The sequence below is a fragment of the Falco peregrinus genome, chromosome 3 (assembly GCF_023634155.1).
Source record: "Falco peregrinus isolate bFalPer1 chromosome 3, bFalPer1.pri, whole genome shotgun sequence".
NCBI classification, from domain to species: Eukaryota; Metazoa; Chordata; class Aves; order Falconiformes; family Falconidae; genus Falco; species Falco peregrinus.
Window position 1 is genome coordinate 110,025,225 of NC_073723.1, and position 20,967 is coordinate 110,046,191.

A 20,967-nucleotide genomic window follows, 5' to 3' on the forward strand; every position below is an offset into this window, starting at 1 on the left:
GCACGGACTGCTGGGGATAGACGGAGGCATGGTGGGTGAGGGAGGAGGTTGGGATCCCCACCACATCTCCTGACCTCCAGGGCTTCAGGGATTCCCAAGGGCTGACCTTCCTGGAGAACTCCACAGGTGGATTTGATCCTGGATCCTTGACCAGGCATCACCACCGACAGGCACAGCCCGGAGCCCACGGCCAGGGTCCTGCGGCTGGCTGCTACCGAGGGGCTTCACATCCTCATCCCTGCAGCCAGCTGCTACCAAGGGGCTTCGCATCCTCATCCCTGCGGCTGCTCCCGAAGGGCTTTGCATCCTCATCCCTGCGGCCAGCTACTCCCGAGGGGCTTCGCATCCTACCCCTGCTGCCAACTCCACTGCTGTTCCCTCCTGATGGAAGCCCCCAGACCCCTCTCCTCACCAGTGAATTTCCAAGTGCCAAAACTAGGCATTTATAGTGAAGCCTTAGAAAACGGGATTTGGGATACCCCTCCGGATGGAAGGTGGTGGTGAAGGGGAAGGCAGTCCCGGAGATGCCAAGGCTGCCCCCACCCCCCCCACCCCCCGCAGTGTGGGCACCCCCAGCGCCAGACCCCATCCAAGGGCTCCGCTTTCCCACAGCCACGCGGAAATTCTCCTAAAAGCCCCAACCGCGAGGGGAGACCCCCCCACACACACACTTCGAGACACCCCCATCCCTCCCCGCACCTCCAGGAGGAGCGACCCCCGAGCCCCCCGCACCCCCGGGGGGGGTTGGGGGGGTCGGGGGCGGGGGGGGGGGCGCAGCGGGGCAGCGGGCGCCGGCAGGACCCCCCCCCGGTGCCCTCCCCGCCGCCGTCCCGCCCCCGGGGGTGTCCCCGGCGGGTCCCGCCCAGGCGGCGGCGGGGCTGGGGCGGCCCCCGGGGCTGCCCCCGCCCCCGGCCCGCCCCCGGCCCGCCGCTCCATCCCGGGATGGGCCGGCCGAGCTGACAGTCGGGCTCGGCGGCCGCCGCGGGCGCATCCAGCGGGCAGCGCCCGCCGCCCCGCTCCTGCCCGGTGCCCACCCGCGGCGGCGGCTGCCCCGGCTGGGCGGGGGGCTGCCGCCGCCGGCCGCCCTCCCCCCGCCCCGCGCCGGCGCTCCAGGATGAGCCCGGAGTACTGCCTGCGCTCCTTGCTGCTCATCATCCTCGCCACCTTCTCGGCCAACGCCAGCAACTGGCTGTGAGTAGCCGCGGGGCGAGGGGAAGCGGGGGGGGACTCGCCACTTGTTGATCCCCCCCTCGGGGAGGCGGAGCAGGTGCTGCCGGGGTCGGGGTGCGACACCCCCCCACCCCCCCTCTCCCCGCGCTGTAGCGATGCTGCCGGGTACCCGGCGGGACACCGGGCTCCGTCCCCATCGCGCCGCGCCCCCTGCGCCCCCCCAGCTCTGGGGGCGGGGGTCGCAGCCCGGGCAGCTGAGCTGCGGGGGTGCCGACCCTCCCCAGCCGCTCGCGTCCCCTGTGTCACGGAGGCTGGTGGGCCTGGGGCTGCTTCCCGAGCCCCCGTCCCGTTTTTATCCTTCAGCCAGGAAGCTGGACCACGCCGGGGGTCGGGGCGTGGGGTCAGCGCAGGGGTCGGGGGCTGGCGAGGTGCCGTGCAGGGGCCAGCGGTGCAGGGGAGGGTTGAGCAGGGCTGGGGGTGGCCAAGGGTGCCAGCCCCGGGGGGCTGCCCACACCTCGGCCCTCCGCTCCCGGCCACAGCGGGGGGGGGGGCTGTTGGATGCTGCAGGGAAGACCGGTGACATTGGGAACCCGCTGAACAAACACTGAAATAATGTGTAAGGTAAACAGGGGCGGAAATCATTCTGGAAAATTCCTGCGTGTTTGCCAAGGCGGTGGGACTGTCTTCTGGGGAGACCCCCCCCCCCGCCCCCAAGGGCAGAGGGGATGGAGCACGACAGCACTTTCCCACCTAACTTTGAACGAAGGCACAGGGTCCTCCTAATTAATCTGCTCTGGTGGGAGATGGTGCTTCCCCTGCTCCCGACGTTGCTGGCTGCCGTGAACAAATTAGTCCCCGCTGTGGGGCTGGGAACGTGGGCCGCCTCCGCATCACCTCCCCATCGGTGGGTTAGCTACAGCCTGACCCAGCGGGGGGTCCCTGGGGCTGTTGGGATGAAAGATCCCAAGTGGCTTGTGCCTCTCCTGCCACCTGTGCTCAGGTGGGCATGGTCCCACGAGCGCATCCCTGGTGTCCTCATCCCGTGTCTGACTCCCGTCTCTCCTGCCTTGAGATTTGGCTGGCTGGAGGCTGTGGGGTGTGGGTGGGTTTGAGAGGATGCTCCCTACGCCCCGGGGAAAGTGCCAGGTCAGCAGCATTCTCCAAGTGGCCTGCCCATGGGAAAAGGTGCTCGCCCATCTGTAGCTGCCTGGGATGCGTTAGCACTTAGTCCTCTTCCCCTCCTCCTGTGCCAGATGGAGCCACTTGCGCGCCACGCATCTCCAACAAGTGGTGGGTGGATCATAGCAGCTCTCAAGGTGGTCTTTTAAGCTGTCATGCTTCTGGCGAAGGTATATCAGGAACTGTGGGAGCGTTTTTCCTGCAGGGAGAACATCCTGCTGAGGAAGCCTTGCAGGACCTGGCAGGTCCCTGGAGAGGAGCAGCCTTGGCTGCCCTGGGACGGGCATGGGGAACTATCTGGCAAAGGGGGTTTTGTGAGCGAGGTCGACATGGATGTGCAGAGGTGGGACCCCCCAGGTCCCCGGCGCCGCGCACAGCTGGGATCGCATTTGGGAAGCTGGGGAACAGACGGGGAGGGCTGTGTGCAGCCGTCCGTGCTGGCCAAGCGAGGGGTGGGCGCGGGGGGCTCGGCGGCCGGAGAGCAGCGGGCTCATTCCTGCCAACAGGGGAGGAAAAGCAGATCCATTTCAGTGCCTTTGAAAGGAAGGGGGTCAACTTTTTTGATGTTGTAAATGTATTGTGATAAAAGGATCGTCCGCCGCTCCATGCTTTTTATCCTTTGCCTTTAGGATTAAGACAATTCCCATTGTTTATCTTCTCACATCAGAAACAAAGGCTGCCGGAGGCAATAAACAGAGTTAGAAGGATCCCAGGAGTTATCAGATATTCGAGGAATGAGTGTGCCTCGTATGTCTTCGCGAAGCCTCACGCGTGTGGGCTCCGGCGTGCTCTGCCTTATCATAGTGCTCGGGCGCTGCCAGCCTGTGCCCAGCGCAGCGGGGCCAGATCCAGCCTCGCCGCCGCGTGTTTCCACGCATCGGCATGTGCACGGTGAAGTTTGCTTTTCCAGAAACCTGCTGGATTAGTGATTAAGCTCAGTGGTGACTTTTTTTTTTTTTTTTTTTTCCTCCCTTCCCTTAAAGCTGCTTTCAACCTGTCCGGACTCGCATTCCCCCAGCGCTTTGGAAAGACGCTGCTTGCAACACTTGAGCTGAAGGTTTCCTGTTAAGCCTGGCTTGGTGGGGAAGGGCTCGGTTTGGCCATGCAGATGGTGTCCTCTGAGCCACCCCATCCCATATAAAAGGGAGATGGTGCAGGTATCTCTCAGGGGGATTGCTCTGCCTTAGCAGGCATAGAGCTGGAAGGCACTTTGCTGAATCTTTTCATTAAACAGACCAAGCTACTTTCCCTCTGGTTAGGAAGCAAACCTCAGGTGTGTTTTCTCAGTGTCTTGAGTTTAGGGAGTTGCTGCTTGGCTTACTGCCTATCCAGAAAACCTCTGTTCTTCAATCTGAAGAGATGCTCTGTTCCCGCTTCTTGTGAAAACCTTCAGGCTGGCTTTTCTTCCTGCCTTTGGAGGCTCAAAGAGTTTTAAGGCTTTTCCTCCTGCCTCTTCAGGCACAGAATTGTAAAATTAAATAAAGGGCTGTCGTTAGTGCCTTTTACATCTAGCTGGTTGTGCCCAGCAATGTCCCTCCGGCTTCTGCTTTGTCTCTGGAGGAGCCCCGGGATGTGCATTACGCAGGGGAAGGGGCTGAGTTACTGCCCAAAGCAACTCGCGTTTCACAGATTTGATTTGGCTCTTGAACCTGCACGTGCAGTGATGTGGTGGAGTTTGGAAGCGTGTCATCTCAGTGTGGTCCAAAACCGCCCCGATGCTGGGAGGTGTTTTGGGGGGGGGGGGCGGGGTTTAGCCCTATGAGCACCTCTCTGAAGCTGGCGTGGGAGCACCAGGCTCCAGTTTCAGTGGGAGGTAAGGGGCCAGCAGCCGTTTAGTTATTTATTTGTTTCTTTATCTGTTTTGAAGAGAGGGAAGTCCACCTGAAGAAGTGAACTAGAAAATGTGCAAAGTGGGGTGTGGATATAAGCATCCCCTAACCCCACGTGGCACTGGGGCTGCCGTGATCCAAAGCTGTTTGGGTGGTTTGAGTGATGAGAGTCAAACCCCTTGCCCAGAAAGCATCGGATACAACCGGGCAGGGGTCCTTTCTGGGTGAGACCCCTGGTTATCAAGCTATCTGAGAATCATTACAGCCTCCCTCCGTTTTTCTTGCAGCTACAAGTGGCTTTGGAGGAGGGTCTCCATATGGATGCTGGATAGTCTGAGATGCGGTTATGCTGCTGCCGAGCAGGGTGTGCCACCAGCAGCTCAGTCTACCCCCTATTTACAGGGGTTTAAAACTTCCCTCTGGGCTTGAGACTTGGCTTAAAGGGCTAGGAGCACAGATGGGCTTTTAAACCCTTTAAAAAAAAAACTGAATTTGAGCACACTGGGAAAGCTTGAAGACCTTGCAAGTGTCCAAACAAACCTGGCTAAGCAGCTGCTCTCTAATAGTAACCACTTTTGAGGGCTGGAGAGGAAGGGATAAAAGGAGTTTGGATTTCTCCGGACCCCTTTCATCTGAGTATCACAAGGTGCTTTGCAAATGCAGGGCCCGCTTCTCCGTGCTCGTCCCTGCCAGCTTTGCCGCGGGGATGTTGCAAGAGCAGCTTGAACGGTCATTTTGTGCTGCCTTGGGTCATTGTGCAATGTAGAGGACTTGGGAAGAAGCGTGCCTGGGTCCTGCGCTTGCATCAAACTGGATTTGATTTATTTTTGTTTTAAGGTGAATCTCCCCGGCTTGGGAAGAGCAGGGAGAGCTAACTTCACCTTGAGCCTGGCTTGGTTTAATTTTGCACAAGATTTTTCGCCTCATCGTCGTGACTCTCCCGTTTTCCACCTGGTGAGGAACCGGTCCAGCATTTTCCTGCTGGATGCCGTGCCGCTGCCACGCTGATGCAGCAGGTGCAACTAGCTCCAGGGCAGAGCTGCTGCCGCCGAGCCCCGCTCTCCTCCCTGCCCTCTCCCTGTTTTGATGCAAGGTTCTCTCCTGGTTTTGATACACCAGGAAGGTTCCCCAGTCCTGTCTCCTCTGGCAGCTGGGATGGTGGCTTGCAGTGGTCGGGTTTGATGGATAATTTCCTCACTTTGAGGGTCACTGTGGGTTAGACAAGCAGTTCTCCACTTCTGGGGTGCCCAGGTCTCTTTGCATCGCTCTGGGCATCCTGCCGGCTCCATCAGGTTGGTGCCTGCAACCAGGGACACCCATTCCCCCAGGCTGTGGGGAGGGAGAACAAAACCAGCAGCCTCCAGCAGAAATATAATTGAATTTTTATTTCCTTTTAAGTCTTAGCTTGACAAAAACAGCTCATTTTAGCTCAGCAATGAAAATGAGCTGGCTTTAAGGGTTGCATCCTGCAGAGGCAAGAAACCTCTGCTGGTCTTGGTGCTGGACTTCTGACCAGTTTGGCTTGTCTCTGGGCACTGGCCCTATCTGGTGGGAAATCTTCAGGGCTGCATTTGCCAGGGTATAGGAGAGACCTGTGCTCTCTGGCTCGCCAGCAGTGATGGGCATCTCTATCTTTTCCTAAGGAAACCTTAAATAAAATGACACCCCAGGCTTTAGCAGCAGAGCCTTGTTCTAGGGAGGATGGACGTGAGCGAGATAAAACCACTCTGCACCCCAGATTGTGCAGAACTGGACCAGCTCCAAGCATGAGCAACAGCAAGAAGCAGATTCCTTTTTTGCCATGGTTTGCTGTGACTTCATGAGTCAGAATTGGACTTTTGCATTGAAGCAAAAAAAAAACCAAAAACACGTTACTCTGCTGAGAGCTCCTGTCCTCTCCATCAATTCACCCTTGCAGGTGGAGAGAAATGCATTACAGCCATTTCTTTGGGCTTTCTTAAAATGATGAAATTACTGAGCAATCCTGAGGTTAACAGTTTCCAGGAGGTTCTTCCGTGTTTCCTTACAAGTGCATCGATGCCGACTCTTACAATACTTGGTAACTTTTTTTGCCTTAAAGCTTGAAAGATTTGCAAATCCACAAAAATCTCAGTCATCCAAGGCTGCCTGAACAGCGGGCTCTGCTCTGGGTACAAAGTGCAGGTAACCTTTGTTTGGCTGCAGCCCCAGGGTGTCTGCTCCCCCATGCCTGTGGGGGACCCCTGACAGCACCTCCCAGGCTCCCCAGGAGCTGCTGCCATGGGCTGTTGCAGTTTGCAGCTGGGAAGGTGGCGTGCAGGATCTGCCTGGCTCAGCAGAACTGGAGCCAGTATTGTGCTTTCACTAAATTACTGGGGAGGGGGGGGAATTAATTGAGTATCTTGGCCGATGGAGAGCAGCCTGGGGTCTGTTGCAAGTTGGGCGAGATCAAACTAATCCTGCAGAAGGCTGCTCTCACCACGGATTTGCAAATTCGAATCGAAACTAAAAACTCCTCAGGTTTGCTCCAACCAGATCTAACCTGAAGCACTGCACGAGGGGAATTCCCACGGAGCTCAGCCCCGTGGCCTGCGCTTGCCTCCTCTTGCAACAAGGCATTGCTGTTGTATGCGAGCCCGGGAGCAGCTTCTATCGACTTCTGAAGGAAGATGCGGTAAAGGGTATTTCCTACACATCCAAAGCAGATTTCCAAAGTGGATGCTGCTCCCAGCCTCTCCCCAGCTTCTACCCTGGTCTTCCCCATCACCAAGTGGAGATGTTGCCCCGGGATGCTCAGAAAGGGCATCTTGGGACCAGCAGCCAGGCCACCTCGCTTCCCCCCCGAGCCCTGTGATGGGGGAGGCAGGCCACCAGCGATGTGTGGTGCATGGGTGGGCGGGTGTTTTCTAGGCGCATGTGGTGTTAGGTGCAGGGTCTGAGGTGCAGGGGGGACAGGATTTGAGCTTGGGCAGTGGAGCTGCGTGCTCAGGTCTGCGGGCAGGTCGTGCTGATCATGGCAGTGCCTCCTCCTGCGAGACTGTTTCAGCATTTGTTGGTCGGAGGTGGAGCTGAGGGTGTGAAAAGAGCCGTTTCAGCCAAGAGATGACACTTGCAGTAACTGCGATGGGCAGGGCTGAGCCCGAGAGCTGCTTTTCTTCCAGGGAAGGAAACGGGCTCTCAGATAATGGCTTCGGAAATGATGCTTTACGCTTTCAAGGGATGGAAAGGCAAGATATCTCATCCTAGGAGGGGGATGCCTGATCTCTGGGAGGGAAAAGACCTGCTGCAGAGCCATCAGCTGGAGAAGAGCAACCTTGCAGGGTGCAGGTTCTCCAGCAGATCCCGACAGGAACGTGCCGGAGTTGGCAGACCTGCTGAACCGTGCCGAGGACGTGGGTGGTACCAGCAAGCCTGGCCCTGCTGGCACAGGCAGAGTGGCACTAAGCCCACTGCAGGACACCACAAGAAAGCACAGAGGGGGATCTGTGGCCACCTAGAGTATCCTTTGACCTGCCAGCCCTGCGACATCTCTCCGTGCCTTCTCTCTCTGCTTGGAAGGGGAAAGAAACAAGGAAGAGATGATCCCCTTCTCCATAGCTGTGGGACGGCTCCTTGCGGTGCCTGGTCAGTACCTCTGCATGCATCCATCCATCTATCTTCATGCTCTTCTGTTTTTTCCATCCTAAACAAGCCTTTTCTCCTTCCTCAGAAGAAACCTGTCTGCACAGGGCAGCCTCAATCCTAAATACAACCCAGAGTCGCTGGCTGACTATGCAGCCAGCCACAAGATGCGCCACTGATCCAGGCTGGCTTGGCTCCTCCACAAGCAGGGAGGATGTTTGCAGAGGCTGCCTCTCGGAGAGGAGCAGAGCTGAAGCATCTTTGCAATTTAAAACTTGGAACAAGCTTCTTGTGGCCTTGGCCGGGCAGGTATCCCAGGCAGGCTGAGCATCTGCTGAACGAGGTGAAGCTTCTGAGCTTGTCTGGCTTCTCAGCATCTCTAAGTGATGGATCAGTGATGCTGCTGGCTGTTAGCTGCTTCAGGAAAATATTCCCAAAATGAAATAATACAAAGAGTTCTCACACTTGAAACTCATTTGTTTCAATAGAAGAAACACCAGAGATTTCTGCTTTCTCCAAGACATCTGCTACGTCTTTCCTGGCCCGCCTCTATTGAGAATTTGTCAATGACTCAAATTTCCACACCTTCCCATGGCAGGGAATCTCCTCCCCTCTCCTTCTGGCTCTATCTGCCAACCGCTGTGGTTCTTCCGATGGTTTTCTTGTCATTCCACCAATTATTCTTCCTTCTGAAACAATTATCATCATTTTAATTTAAGCAGGGCTTCCTCCTCCCCACCCCACCCCACCCCTCCATGTTGTCTGTGTGTCCCCCCCGGCCTTTTCCAAGCTCCCTGGATTTGAGGTTTCCTTATTTGCCATCTTGCAGGGTGGATCAATTGCAGCTGCTTAAATTACGGGGCTTCAGTCTTGATCTATATGCTGTGGATGGGGGGAAAAAAAAAAGGAAGGGCTGTCCGTCAGTTTGGTGTTAAAGCAGTGACTTTTATTAAAATGGAGCTTGTTCTGTGAGTGACTCTGCTGGATGTGAAGGTGGGAGAAAAGAAATGTAAATGCCATGGTGAAGCAAGAAAACAAAACCTGAACAAACGGCTTGGGCAGCAGCTCACCCCTTGAAAGATTCTTTGCCCAGTCTTAGAAAAGGAAGAAAATGTGCCGTGATTTGGGTTGGGGTTTTTTCCCACTGTTTTGAGGCTGTATGTGAGACTTAAGCCATGATCTGGAGCTCTGCACGACCACCAAGATGTCATATCAGGATGGAGATCTGCACCGAGTCCTTGAGTGGGCAGGAGTGGTTGGGTTCCCCCCATTGCGCCTGCCTTGCTGTATGTGCAGGTAGGTGAAGGCTCTGTCTGTGGTTTCTCCCACCTCAGTCCAGGAAAATGAAGCCTGGAAGCAAGATCCTCCTTATGGACCAGGCGAAGTGTTAGAGCCGCATTTCCATGGTGACTGTGGGATGCTGCGGATGGATTTGGTGCCTTGCTTGGGCTCCACAGCCCTCTGTGAGTTGTGGGGTAGAAGCATATTTGAATGCTGGTGAGGGCAGAGCAGGTTTCACAGCTCTTATCTCACCCTTCAGCTGCTCCGGAGAGGGGAAGGGGGTGAGACATTCCTGCCCAGTGCCGCTGGATGTGTTGGGGAGAGATGCCATGTGAAAGCCTCAGAGATGAGGTCCTCCAGCAAAGGTCCTTCCTTACATCCTAGACTCAACCCCTGGATCCCTCCTGGACCAGGGACCAGGATGGGAGCCTCCTCCTACTGTGAAACCACCGGGGGTCTCGGTTGTTTTTTTTAAACAGCGATAGTACTCATGGGGTGTAGGAGACTGGTAGCCTGATGGAGCCATGGCATTCTGGGCACAGTTGCCTCCATCCCTAGGGAGGGGCAGACGTGGCATGGGTCGAGGAGGGATGATGGCACACAGAGGACCTGTCACAGAGGATTGAGGCCAGAGCACTGTTCTGGATAGCTTCATCTTATTTGCCTGCCCTGCAAAACAAATTACCAGACCCATTTTTGGAGAGCTGTACCTATCTTTGAAGCATCCTTGGCCTTCATTTTATCATTCCAAACGGCATTAAATGCTTGTTGGGGAGGCATCTTATCAGGCGCATCTACTTGGAAAGGCTTGAAAGGCTCCTGTCACGCTTTTCTTCATGTGTGCTTTGAATTTATAGCTCCCCATTGCCTGGAGAATCCCACTGAGCTGGGAAATATATTAGAAAAGGAGATGATGCCCCCATCCTGAGTGGAGCTGATATTAATGGGGCTGTTACACCCATGGCACGGTTCCCTCCTGCCAAGGTGCCTGCACTCGGGTCAGGCACTGACTCATTGCACGACCAGCCCCGCTGCTGCGCAGGAGCTGCTTCCCTGCTATGATAAATGCTGCTGAAGTTGCAGGATGGGGGTGAAAGCCAAACGGGCACAAGAGGTGAGTTCCAGAGGCATAATCTGGTTTTCTTGGCTTCCAGGCTTAAATCTGATCGACTGACCCACGGTGTCTTGCGGCGAATCTCACCGCTTTGCTGTGTGTCTGTTTCCCCGTGCCCAAGCTGAAACGATGGCTGGACCTGGAAGGGGGCAGACCTGTCACAGCCACTCCAGGCTCGCTCAGCATCAAACATCCTCGAAGCTCCCAAGGGCGGATTGCTGCCTTTATCCTGGCTCAGCCGACTGCAGCGAGATGTGGGAAGGGCAGTTGTTGCATCCCATGTCTGGGACCGCAGCATGGGGCCGGGGATGCTTCTTGCACGGTGTGGGGGGCCAGCAGGAAGGTGGCAACCCTGGGTTTTGCCACGGTGAGGGTTCCAAGCCAGCCATCTGCAGCAGGGAGCCGCACAGCCATGCCCTCAGAGGAGCAGAAAGCCTTGGGCAGAGATGTTTAGCTGGTACAAAGGCTAGAAGAGGACTTGGCTCTGAAAGCAGGGCAGCCTGCCACTTCCCGCTGTCCGAGAGGCATTGCATCAAGTGATCTCCGCGCACAAGGAAAGCTGAATGCTTTTGACGGCTCGCCATGCAGACTCCCCACGGACGCTGCAAGCCAAGCCGGCTTTCTCACCGTCTCCCACGGCCCCCAGTTGTAAGCGTGAAACCAAGCTGGTGAATAATTCTGCTGATGCACAGAAGAGAAAATCCTGTTCTCTCCTCCTGGGGCAGACTGGCAGGGCTAATGAGAGGAAGAGGCTGTGACAACTTGATTTTGTGGCTGGAGTCAGCAGATCTGGCTCCTGGGACACATGGGAACAGGCAGGGAGCAGGAGCCACTTTTGCACAGTCACTTCTCGGAGGCGAGCAGGGCTTCAAAGGAAAAATCCTTAGCAGGATGTCGCAACTTGGGAGGAGGAGGCAAAAAAACAAGCAAACAAAAAACCCACAAGCTCTGTAGGGCTGGGAAATGCAGAGTCAAGGAGTGAGGTTTCCAAAAAGCCTTCGCTCGGGACCCACATCTCTTGGTGCAGCTGAGGGAGCAGCGTGAGCTGACGCTGGTGATTCCCAAGGACGTTAAAGCTCGGCACGTGCAAACGTGCATTTTGCCTGTCCCACGTAGGGGACCTCCCTTCCGCATGGCAGGATGGGGCTCCAGCGGTGGCAGTGTCACTTAAAGCAGGTGCCAGCAGCCACGGGAAGGAGGGTGGCTCAGCTACGCGCGTGCTGGCACAGGCAGCTGTAGATCTTGGATTATCCAACGGCCTGATGAGCCCTTGGACAATCTGACCGGGGCTGCCTTAAGCCCCCTCTGGGATCCAGAGGCTGGAGCGGGAGGATGGACCTGGGAGATGGGTGAGCTTGGGCACGTGCAGGGGGTGGTGGGGTGGGTTACTGGGGTGGGCAGCATGGACCGTTGTGCCCCAGCACTCGGTGAGGAGATGCCAGGAGCTTGCAAGGCGCTTGCCCCAAAGGAGTAAGGTCCCTCCTCCCTCTAAAGCCCAAGAGCAGCTCTGTAACTCCTTCTGCTGAGGATGGGCCACGGAAAGCAGAGCACCTGGTCACCCCCACACAGGACCAGTCCTTTCCAGGTCACCTCATGGCCACGTCCACGAGCTGTGCTGGTGGAGGAGATGCCCAGCACGTGCGATCTTACCCACGGCAGGCTCCTGATTCTGTCCTGCCCACCTCAAGCCCTGCTCGAATCCCAGGTGATGGGAAACCTGGCAGCTCCCGGAGGCCATCCCTGCCTGCTGGGGGCCGGGGGAGCTAAGAGCAGGCTCCAGGAGGGAAGTGGTTTGGAGGGTGATGTTTGTCGGTGATGAGCACAGCCACGCTGCGGGAGCAGTGTGGCAGCTGGAGCTGGCAGCTGAGCCCCTGTCCTGCTTGTTTTGGCTGACTTCAGAGGCCTCTGGCTTTTCCTAGTAGCACTTGGATGTGCCGGTACTCAGGAGACCTGACCGGGCACATTCAGACAACGCCGAAAATATCTTCCTTGCAGGCAACAGAGGCAAAGGGGAGCCAGCAGCTGGGCTCCCTGAGAGACGGGGGACCAGGCTGCAGAGGGAAGGTTGTTTTGCTTGGGTTTGCTCTCTGCCAGCCAAAAATGCATCCTGAGGAGCCACCGCAGTGGCACATTGAAGGTGACCCCAGATGGGCACCAGGTCTCAGCTGTGGAGGAGATGAGAGGGTAGGTCTCCTTGCCTTCTGCAGTGCAGGGTGTCCCAGCTGAACACAGGTTTGTGCTCCCCCGAGCCCTCCTTGCCTCCTAACCGGTCGTGCTGGCTGTCGTGGCAGGTACCTGGCCAAGCTGTCTTCAGTGGGGAGCATCTCCGAGGAGGAGACCTGTGAGAAGCTGAAGGGCTTGATCCAGCGCCAGGTGCAGATGTGCAAGAGGAACCTGGAGGTGATGGACTCAGTGCGGCGTGGAGCCCAGCTGGCCATCGAGGAGTGCCAGTACCAGTTCCGCAACCGCCGCTGGAACTGCTCCACGCTGGACACCCTGCCCGTCTTCGGCAAGGTGGTAACACAAGGTGAGCCATGAGGATGTGTGCCTAGGGTGCTACGTGGGGGACTGGCTGCCACAGCAGCCCGGTGGGCTGCACGGGGGTCTGGCTCGCCTGCCCCTGAGCCGGCAGCTGCAGGGAGAAGGGAATGGCCTGGTGTTGGATCCTGGGGCTGACCAGCCTTCCCTGGGCGTTCAGCAGGGCTCTTTTCACAGTACAAGGGGCAGCGTATCCAGACCCTTGGAATTCCTCAGCTGCTGGGTGCTCCCTCTCCCAAACCTTTTTTGCACCCAGAGGGTGCCCGTTGCACCACCCGAGGCACCAGCCCAGGGCATCTGGAGAGCCCGGACCTTTTACAAGGACAATTCCAAGCTCGGGTGAGGGCCCTAAAGTCACGCTGCGGTCTAATCTCTTCCCCACCAAGCCCAGGAGCCGCTCTCCACAAAGCCGTGGCTGCGTTCGCATTTGTTTGGTCTCTTCTCCTCTTCTCCGGGCAGCCGAAGCGATGAGCGCTGCCAGAGGAGCCCTTGGGAGGACAGCCCTCTGCCGCCCGATGGGAGTAAAACACATTTTTTTATGGATGGACCCTCCGAGGACATCATCATCATCGCCCACCACCACCCAGCTGCCCACCTTCGGGGGGGGAGTTCTGGCCAGGGCAGCCCCCAGCCCATCTGATCCCAGCTGCACGCAGGCGTCCTGGAGGCACGGGGCTGTGATGAAACCAAGCAAGGACCCAGAGCAGCGGGGTGAGGAGACGAAGGGGAAAGCCCCTCCGCAAGCCCTGGAGACCACCAAAGCAGCCCTTGGCTCCCCTTAGGTGCCGCCTGTGATGTACCCTCTCGCCTCCCATCCCAGGACCCATAGACCAAAGCCACCCCCCCGGCTCCTTGTTTGACTTTCCTCCCCTCCACACAGGGGTGAAGATCTCTCCTTGTGAAGGTTCAGGGACTGGAAATACCAGAAATACCAGAAACTAAAAGTCGTCTCTTTTTAGGCAGCCACAGCACAAACCGACCAACACGATCCTACTATTAACCTCGATTAACTTGGAGGCGGTTCAGTCCCCGCGCTGGCTGGGTCCTCCCCAGCCGCTGCCGCCCAGATTACAGCTGGGCCACCAAAGGCTGGGCTGCGACCACCAAAGGAGCTGCCCTCTGTCCGACCGGCGAGCCAGGGTGACATCTGCTTACAAGCCATCCCCTCCTCTACCCCAAGCATGGGGCTACCCCAAACGCCAGCCCTCCTTGCTTGGCGATGGAGGGGCCGTGTCCTCCACCAGCCTTGGAGGATGGTGAGGACTAGGGTGTTGTGGGAGCTGATCCCTGGCTACGCCGCCCTGTGTGTTTATCCCCAGGGATGCTCCCTGACTTCCCAACCAAGTGTTTCCTAACCGTGTGGCACCACAGAGGTAGATGGAAGAGCTGGGAAGGGGCTGCACCCTGGGGACCGGCGAGGTTTTGCAAGGCGCTTTGGGAGCGGCATAGGGCTTCGCAGGGTGGTTTGGGAGGTGCTGGAAACCACAGGACCCTGTGTGAGAGGATGGCAAGGAGCTGCAGCTGCAGGGGATGTTCCTGGACATGGAAAGCAGGCAACTAGTTTGGATGCAGGAGGGATTTCACGGCAGAGGTGCATTGCAAGCACCAGGCAGGACAGTCTCTCCACATAAACTCTGGAGAGCTCTCCCCACGTTGGCAATACAGCCATCGCCACGTTGCCAGGTTATCATCTGCCCATCACATCCACGTTTTTAACCTCGTGGGGCAGTTCCTGGCTCCTTCACTATTGCAAGACCGGGCTCTCGCTGCTGCAAATGATCTCCCAGCACCGAGGTGTCTCTGCTGAGACTGGTCCAGGCTTGGCACTAAGCAAAAAGCATCCCTGGGAGCAGGGAGGATGGAGCATCCCACGTGGGGTACCCCATTCTGGGAGGAAGAGATAGAGCAAAGGGTTTGACTCCATAGCTCCGCATAGCGTGTTTTGCCAAGAGCCAGTTTTCAGACCAGCTTTTCAAGGGTGCAACACCAGCGTTAGGAGGGAAGAGGAGCAGAGACACACACAACAGCCCACCAAGGGGCTTTGGCCACCTGGCTGCACCCCCACACACCCCCCAGAAAGCCCCCTTTGCATGCCTTGGACTTGCTGCCACGTTTCCCACCATCGTTTGTACTGTTGCAGGGACACGGGAGGCAGCATTCGTCTATGCCATCTCTTCGGCAGGGGTGGCCTTCGCAGTGACCCGAGCCTGCAGCAGCGGCGAGCTGGACAAGTGTGGATGCGACCGCACGGTGCAGGGGGGCAGCCCGCAGGGTGAGCATGCAAAGAGCGGGGGGGGGAGACTGAGCGGGGATGCAAAATAGCCAAGCATGGAAATGCCCATTCTCTGGAGCCACCCTGAAAGGAGGAAAAAACAAAATAAAAAAAATAACCAAACTCAAAAAACCCTCCTGTTAGTCCCCAGGAGTGCCCTCAATTTTGGAGCATCACCCATGGGGGAGGGAAGGTCGGTGTGTGTCCCCGGTGCCCCAGACAGCCCAAAGACAGAAGGGGGGGCAGGTCAGCTGCTTTTTAGGAGGGGCACGGCTGCAGGGGATAAGCAATGCGGGGTGGCTTGTCCATCTCATCTGTGCTTGCTGCCTTAGGCTTCCAGTGGTCGGGCTGCTCCGATAACATCGCCTACGGCGTGGCCTTCTCCCAGTCCTTCGTCGACGTCCGCGAGAGGAGCAAAGGGGCCTCTTCCAACAGGGCATTAATGAACCTCCACAACAACGAGGCAGGGAGGAAGGTAATGGTGAGGGGGCAACCTGGGCAGCCGGCGCGGCTGTGCAGCATCCCAGCTGGGCTCCGCAGCCGGCGCTTGAGCCGTTTGGGCTTCGTTGCATCCCGTGGGCTGATGTACAGCAGCAGCAGCGCTTCCTGCACCACCCTCCCAGCCCCCATACGTCGCACCCTCCTTGCCATGTCCGTCCCGCGCCGACCGTCCCGTCTGGTTTCTTGTCTCTGTCCCTCCAGGCGATCCTGAACAACATGCGGGTGGAGTGCAAGTGTCACGGCGTGTCGGGCTCGTGCGAGTTCAAGACGTGCTGGAAAGCCATGCCCCCCTTCCGCAAAGTGGGCAACGTCCTGAAGGAGAAATTCGACGGTGCCACAGAGGTCGAGCAGAGCGAGATCGGATCCACCAAAGTGTTGGTGCCCAAAAACTCCCAGTTCAAGCCACACACAGACGAGGACCTCGTCTACCTGGACTCCAGTCCTGACTTCTGTGACCACGACCTCAAGAACGGGGTGCTGGGCACCAGCGGCCGGCAGTGCAACAAGACCTCCAAGGCTATCGATGGCTGCGAGCTGATGTGCTGCGGCCGAGGCTTTCATACGGACGAAGTGGAGGTTGTGGAAAGGTGCAGCTGCAAATTCCACTGGTGCTGCTCCGTCAAGTGCAAACCCTGCCATCGGGTGGTGGAAATCCATACGTGCCGGTGATGCACGGAGGGGAGCAGCCAGCCATCCCCCTTCTCTAACTGACCCTGCTTCTCCCTTGCCCCACGGCCAGGACTGAGGAAGTAACCCAGATGCTGCAGGGAGAGCGCAGCTCTTTACAGAGACACAGCCCCAGAGAAAAACAGATTTTAAAGAAAAAAAATATTTAAAGTTTAAAAAAATCGATCATTGTTGGGTTTGGTTTTTTTTATTTGCTTTTGTTTGCTTGCTTTATTTACTGCTGAAGCCAGAGCCCTGAGCCCCTCGGTGTCCTGGGCCAGCAGGGACATGTCTGCTCCCGGTGCTGGCCGGGGACCCATGCGATGCCTGCTTTCATCAGATGGGCTCCTGCCGGCTGCGGAGCATTGCAGACAGGAGGTGTTTAAGCCAAGGTTAGCGTTACGCATTCGGTATCTTCTATCACAGTTATTTTTATTTGTTTAAGGCATGCACTGAGCATCCCGGCACGCTGCTTGCCTTGGCCGAGCCTCCGGAGGGGATGGAGTGCGGCCAGCCTGCGCAGCCAGGTGCCTTGCAGAGGATGGGCAGATGGTGACGGGGTGGCACCGTCCCCAGGAGTTACGCTCCATGTGGGGAGAGCCCAGCCAGAGCGATTGGTACATGAGGGGGCTGTGGGATGCTCCTGGGTCCCCTTGTTGTGGGATGCTCAATGGCCTCCCTGGGCACTGGATGGATTTTGGAGCAGCTCCAGTGACCACTGATTTCCAGAAGCTCCTCAGCTGCTGCCCAGGGCTGTCGCAGGACGCAATGTTCTGACTGTGCTCCCTTTCCCCTTGAAAGCTGCCCTCCCCCATCACTTCTCCAGCATTTTGTTCAGCTGGAGACTGTGAAGAGGGTCCAGAGAGGCCATGGTACCTACAATCCCATAACTTAACGGAGCTGGGAGCTGATGGGACAAAATCCCAGGGGATTTCTTTTCCTCTGTCCCATCATTGCCCCCACCTTGCTCACCAGCATCCCACAACCAGGTCTCCCCTTCTTCCTCCACATGCCTGAGAGCTCTGAGGATGGTCCCTGTCCCGTTGGCTGCTGAGAAAACCAAAAGCATAAAGTGGAGTCGTTGTTGGGGCTGGGGGAAAGATGCTGCTGGGGAGAAGGGCTACGCTCGTGCTCTGCCGCTGTCTGGCCCTCAAGAAGTGTGAGAGGAGGGCCGAGCCGGAGGGATGCTGCCATGTGTGCCCCGACCACTGGGATTTAGCGCAGCAGGGCCCCAGCTGCCCTGTCTGGCTCCCTGCAGGCTGGCCTGGAGCGATGCCACGAGGATAACGCGCTGTCCTACCCCCTCCGCCTTCCCCTCCGCCTGGGATCCTTGCTGCTGGGCTGTGGGACGAAATATTTGGAGAACTAATAAGCAGAGGGGCACTGCGAGGGGAGGTGGAAAGCAAACCCGTTCCTTTCTCCCTCACCCACTTGTCTGTGAATCGAAAGGCAAAAGGGGAGCAGAGAAAAACCTCCCAGTGGCACGCGGAGCCAGCAGGAGCATCCGCAGGCGGCGTGGCGAGGACCCACCCTGGGGTGGCATGGCCAAGCCCTCCCGCGCAAGCGGAGAGCTCCTGTGTGGTCCAAAAAAGCCCGGACCTGTGCCCATCACCCGCTGGGCTGGAGGAGGGGGTCCTTGCAAACCTGCAGTCTTGGTTTTGTCTCTTGCTTCATCTTGAGAGGGGAAAGGTTGGGGGGGAAGGCGCAGACGTACGTGAGATCCCGTCTGTGCCGTGGCAGTGATGGGCTGGGGGAGAGCCTGTGGTCGCTGGAAGGTCTCCAGACACCGTCCGGCTGGAAGGCTGCTGACAACTGACTTGAAGCAGCGCAGGGCCAGGGAAGTTTGCATCGAGTCATCCCCCCAGGGTCAGCCTTCCTGCTGCCTGCTCAGCCCCAGCTCCAAAAAACCTTCAGCAAAGGGTGCTGGGTGCCTGGCAGAGGGGCTGCCACCCTGGGGAGACCATCAGGTGGAGCAACCCTGGGTTGATCCACTTCAATGTAAACCAAAGATCTCCTCACCAGAGCAAGGACTGCCTCTCTCAGTGGTTTGGAGCATTAAGTCTTCAGGGGGGGATCTAAGCTTCACCCACCCACCCCAGCTCCATCTCTTTAGCCCCCCAAGGCTGCAAGTTCTCAAGTACCTTGGAGACTGTTCCTCCTCTTCCCAGCTCACGCAGAGGAGGTCACGGACCTCAGGCCACTGGCCAAGTTTTCTGCTCACTGTCCATCTAGGATGAGGGCCAAAGCTGAACAAGACAATCCAGATCAGTGTGGAGATAATCTCTGCCGATGGGATTTTTTCAAGCTGCGATGAAAGCTGAGCCCTGTAAATGTCACCCGGAGATACCCCGGCTCTGCAGCGCTCTGGCTCTTCTCACAACTGTAAATTTCAGCACCACAGGGGGAGTGGGAAATGCCTTTTTTTTTTTTTTTTCCCCATATTTACTTTATCTATTAAATAATGAGTTTGTGCTGAATGAGCCATGGGGTTTTCTTCTTGTAGCAGTTGGGCTCCACCAGGCTGTGTAAAACCAGCGTGTGCTGCAAACACCAAATCGTTGGTCCCTTCCTCAGAGCCCTCAGCTGGGAGGAAAGATGCTCACGTCATGCCTCTTGGCGCAAAGGGGACACCAGAGCTGTCCTCATCCCTGCTCCTGTCTGTTCTCCAGAGATGCTGGACCACAGGCTGCATCCCTGCTTTCCTGCAGTGGAAGGAGAGCTTGCTCCCTAATCTTCTGCCTTAACCACTTGACACACCGCTGGCTTAAGAGGCCACTTATCTTAGATTTCACTAAGTCTGTGACTTCCTCCTGCCGAGAGGGCGCTGATGTTTATCTGCTTAAAACACTGCTCTCCTCCCTTGCCCGCAGCCACTACGTGTGCTGCTGGAAGCATCTTACCAGTGGTCTTAGGAGTGTTGGGGCTGGGAGGGGGCGAGAGATGCAGTCAGGGACCTGCTGCCTCTGGCCTCCATCCCTGTGCTGCTGGGTACCGGATTTGGAGGGGATGCAGTGCCAGACGCCTGGCACACTCCAAGCTGCCTCCAGCCAGTGCATTTCACTTGTCCCTTGTCCCTCCACAAGCCCAGGGCACCCAGCTGTATCTTTTTCACTCTGTTCCTTATGGTCCCGAGCTGCTGGCATCAGCACAGGCTGCTGCTGTGTCTCCTTTCTTTAGTTGCAGCTCTCCATTTTTGTGCTCTCCAAGCTCACCTTCCCAGAGGATTCACGGTAAAACCAATGGCTTCTGACTTCGGCCTCCATGGGTGGCAGAGGTTGAGGGCTGTTTTTTTTAAGTTTAACTGTTGTCACAGAAATAGGATGGTAGGACGGGAGAAAATGAGCCCTGAGCCTCCCAAAACCCCTTCTTTCAAACAGCTTCTCTCTTCCCCAGCTGGATCCCACCCCACAACCTCCCAGCTCCATCCCTTCCCCTCCCCACTCCCCCACGCCTCCTCCCAGCCTGGCGGTGAAACAAAACATGCTTCACTGTTGTGCTGAAACAAGGTGCAGGGAGATGCCAGCTCCTCCGCGACTGTGGATGGAGCAAGATGTTCACCTCCTCCAGTGCCCCCCACCTGCTCAGCCTGTCCCCTGCATCCCGCACGCATCCGAGGACATCAGGTCTCTCCCCACCACTGCATCCCTCCACATGCTCGCCCCCATCCCAGCCCCACAGGCTCAGCGCTTGTTCCTCATCCTCGACCCCCCTGACACCCTCTCCCTGGTGAGCTCATGTCTCCTCCAGGCACTCACAGGCTGACGTCTCCACCCAGCCTCTCCCACTTGTAAACCTTCCTGGATGTCCCACTGCCAACTCGAGATCATCGTGGCAAAAACAGGACATCCCCTCCAAGTCCTCCCCACCCTGCTCCAGCGGATGGGTAACTCCATGATTTTTTCCCATTCCCCAAACTCCCAACTTTGCCACCATCTTCCGCTCCTTCTTTTTTCTTCACCTTTTCTCCTGCAAAACCCATCCCACGTGTCACATACCTTCAACCTCAGCTACTCCACGCTCTGGGCTTCACGTTTGCCAGCTCTCCAGCCTGAGCATGACACGGCCTGGCGCACGGGCAGAGCTGCTGTTTCTCTCCAGCTGTTTTGACCACATCACCCTCATGCCCTTTATGGGCCACGAACACTTCCATCACTCACAACTATCTCATGCTCCCTCCCCGGGCATGCTCAGCCTCACCCGCCGCTCTTCCCACAAGGCAATTAAATCACCATGGGCAATGCTAATAGCGCTCACGCAGAGCACAAATTAGCACCCACAGCCTTTCCCTCCCTTACACCATCAGCGAACATCGTAGCAAATCCTTCTGCATATTCCTGCAGCGACAACCACAATAGTTTTCCTCTGTCTCCTGCTCTCTCGTTATCTGTGAGTTCACCAGCTGGTGGTAGGGCAGCCAAGTGATGGAGACAGCAGGAAACAAGAGCCTGGGACCACGGGGAGAAGATGCTCAAAGGATGGGATGGGTCTCTGCATGGTCAGGCAGCAGAAGAGGGTGAGTCCTTATAGCTGCCACGTCACGGTGATGACTGGAAATGGCGAGTCTCACCTTGGTCTGGCACAAGAGCACCCACACTGGGGTGACTATTTCTCCTACCAACACTTGCTGGAGATGTCAGCAGTGTCTTGGCCACCCAGGCGCTTCCTCCGCCATCCCTGGTGCAGCGGCAGAAGGCCACGCTGAAGGACGCCTGGTGGAACGGAGCCTTTGACAGCAGCGTGATCCCGTGACAGCAGGAGGGCGGCCAGCCAGCGTTCCTCAGAGAGGCCTCTCGACCCTGGCTGCCAAAATCCTGCTT

General features: G+C 57.3%; 1 protein-coding gene across 1 annotated transcript; it reads left to right on the forward strand.

Moving 5' to 3' along the window:
* The first annotated feature begins 957 nt into the window (after positions 1-957).
* WNT4 (Wnt family member 4) lies at positions 958-16,327 on the forward strand. The gene is made up of 5 exons (XM_055800943.1): positions 958-1,191; positions 12,465-12,700; positions 14,852-14,983; positions 15,316-15,458; positions 15,686-16,327. Exons 1-5 carry the CDS (start codon positions 1,115-1,117, stop codon positions 16,151-16,153), a joined length of 1,056 nt encoding a protein of 351 aa, XP_055656918.1. The 5' UTR covers positions 958-1,114; the 3' UTR covers positions 16,154-16,327.
* Positions 16,328-20,967: the final 4,640 nt, after the last annotated feature.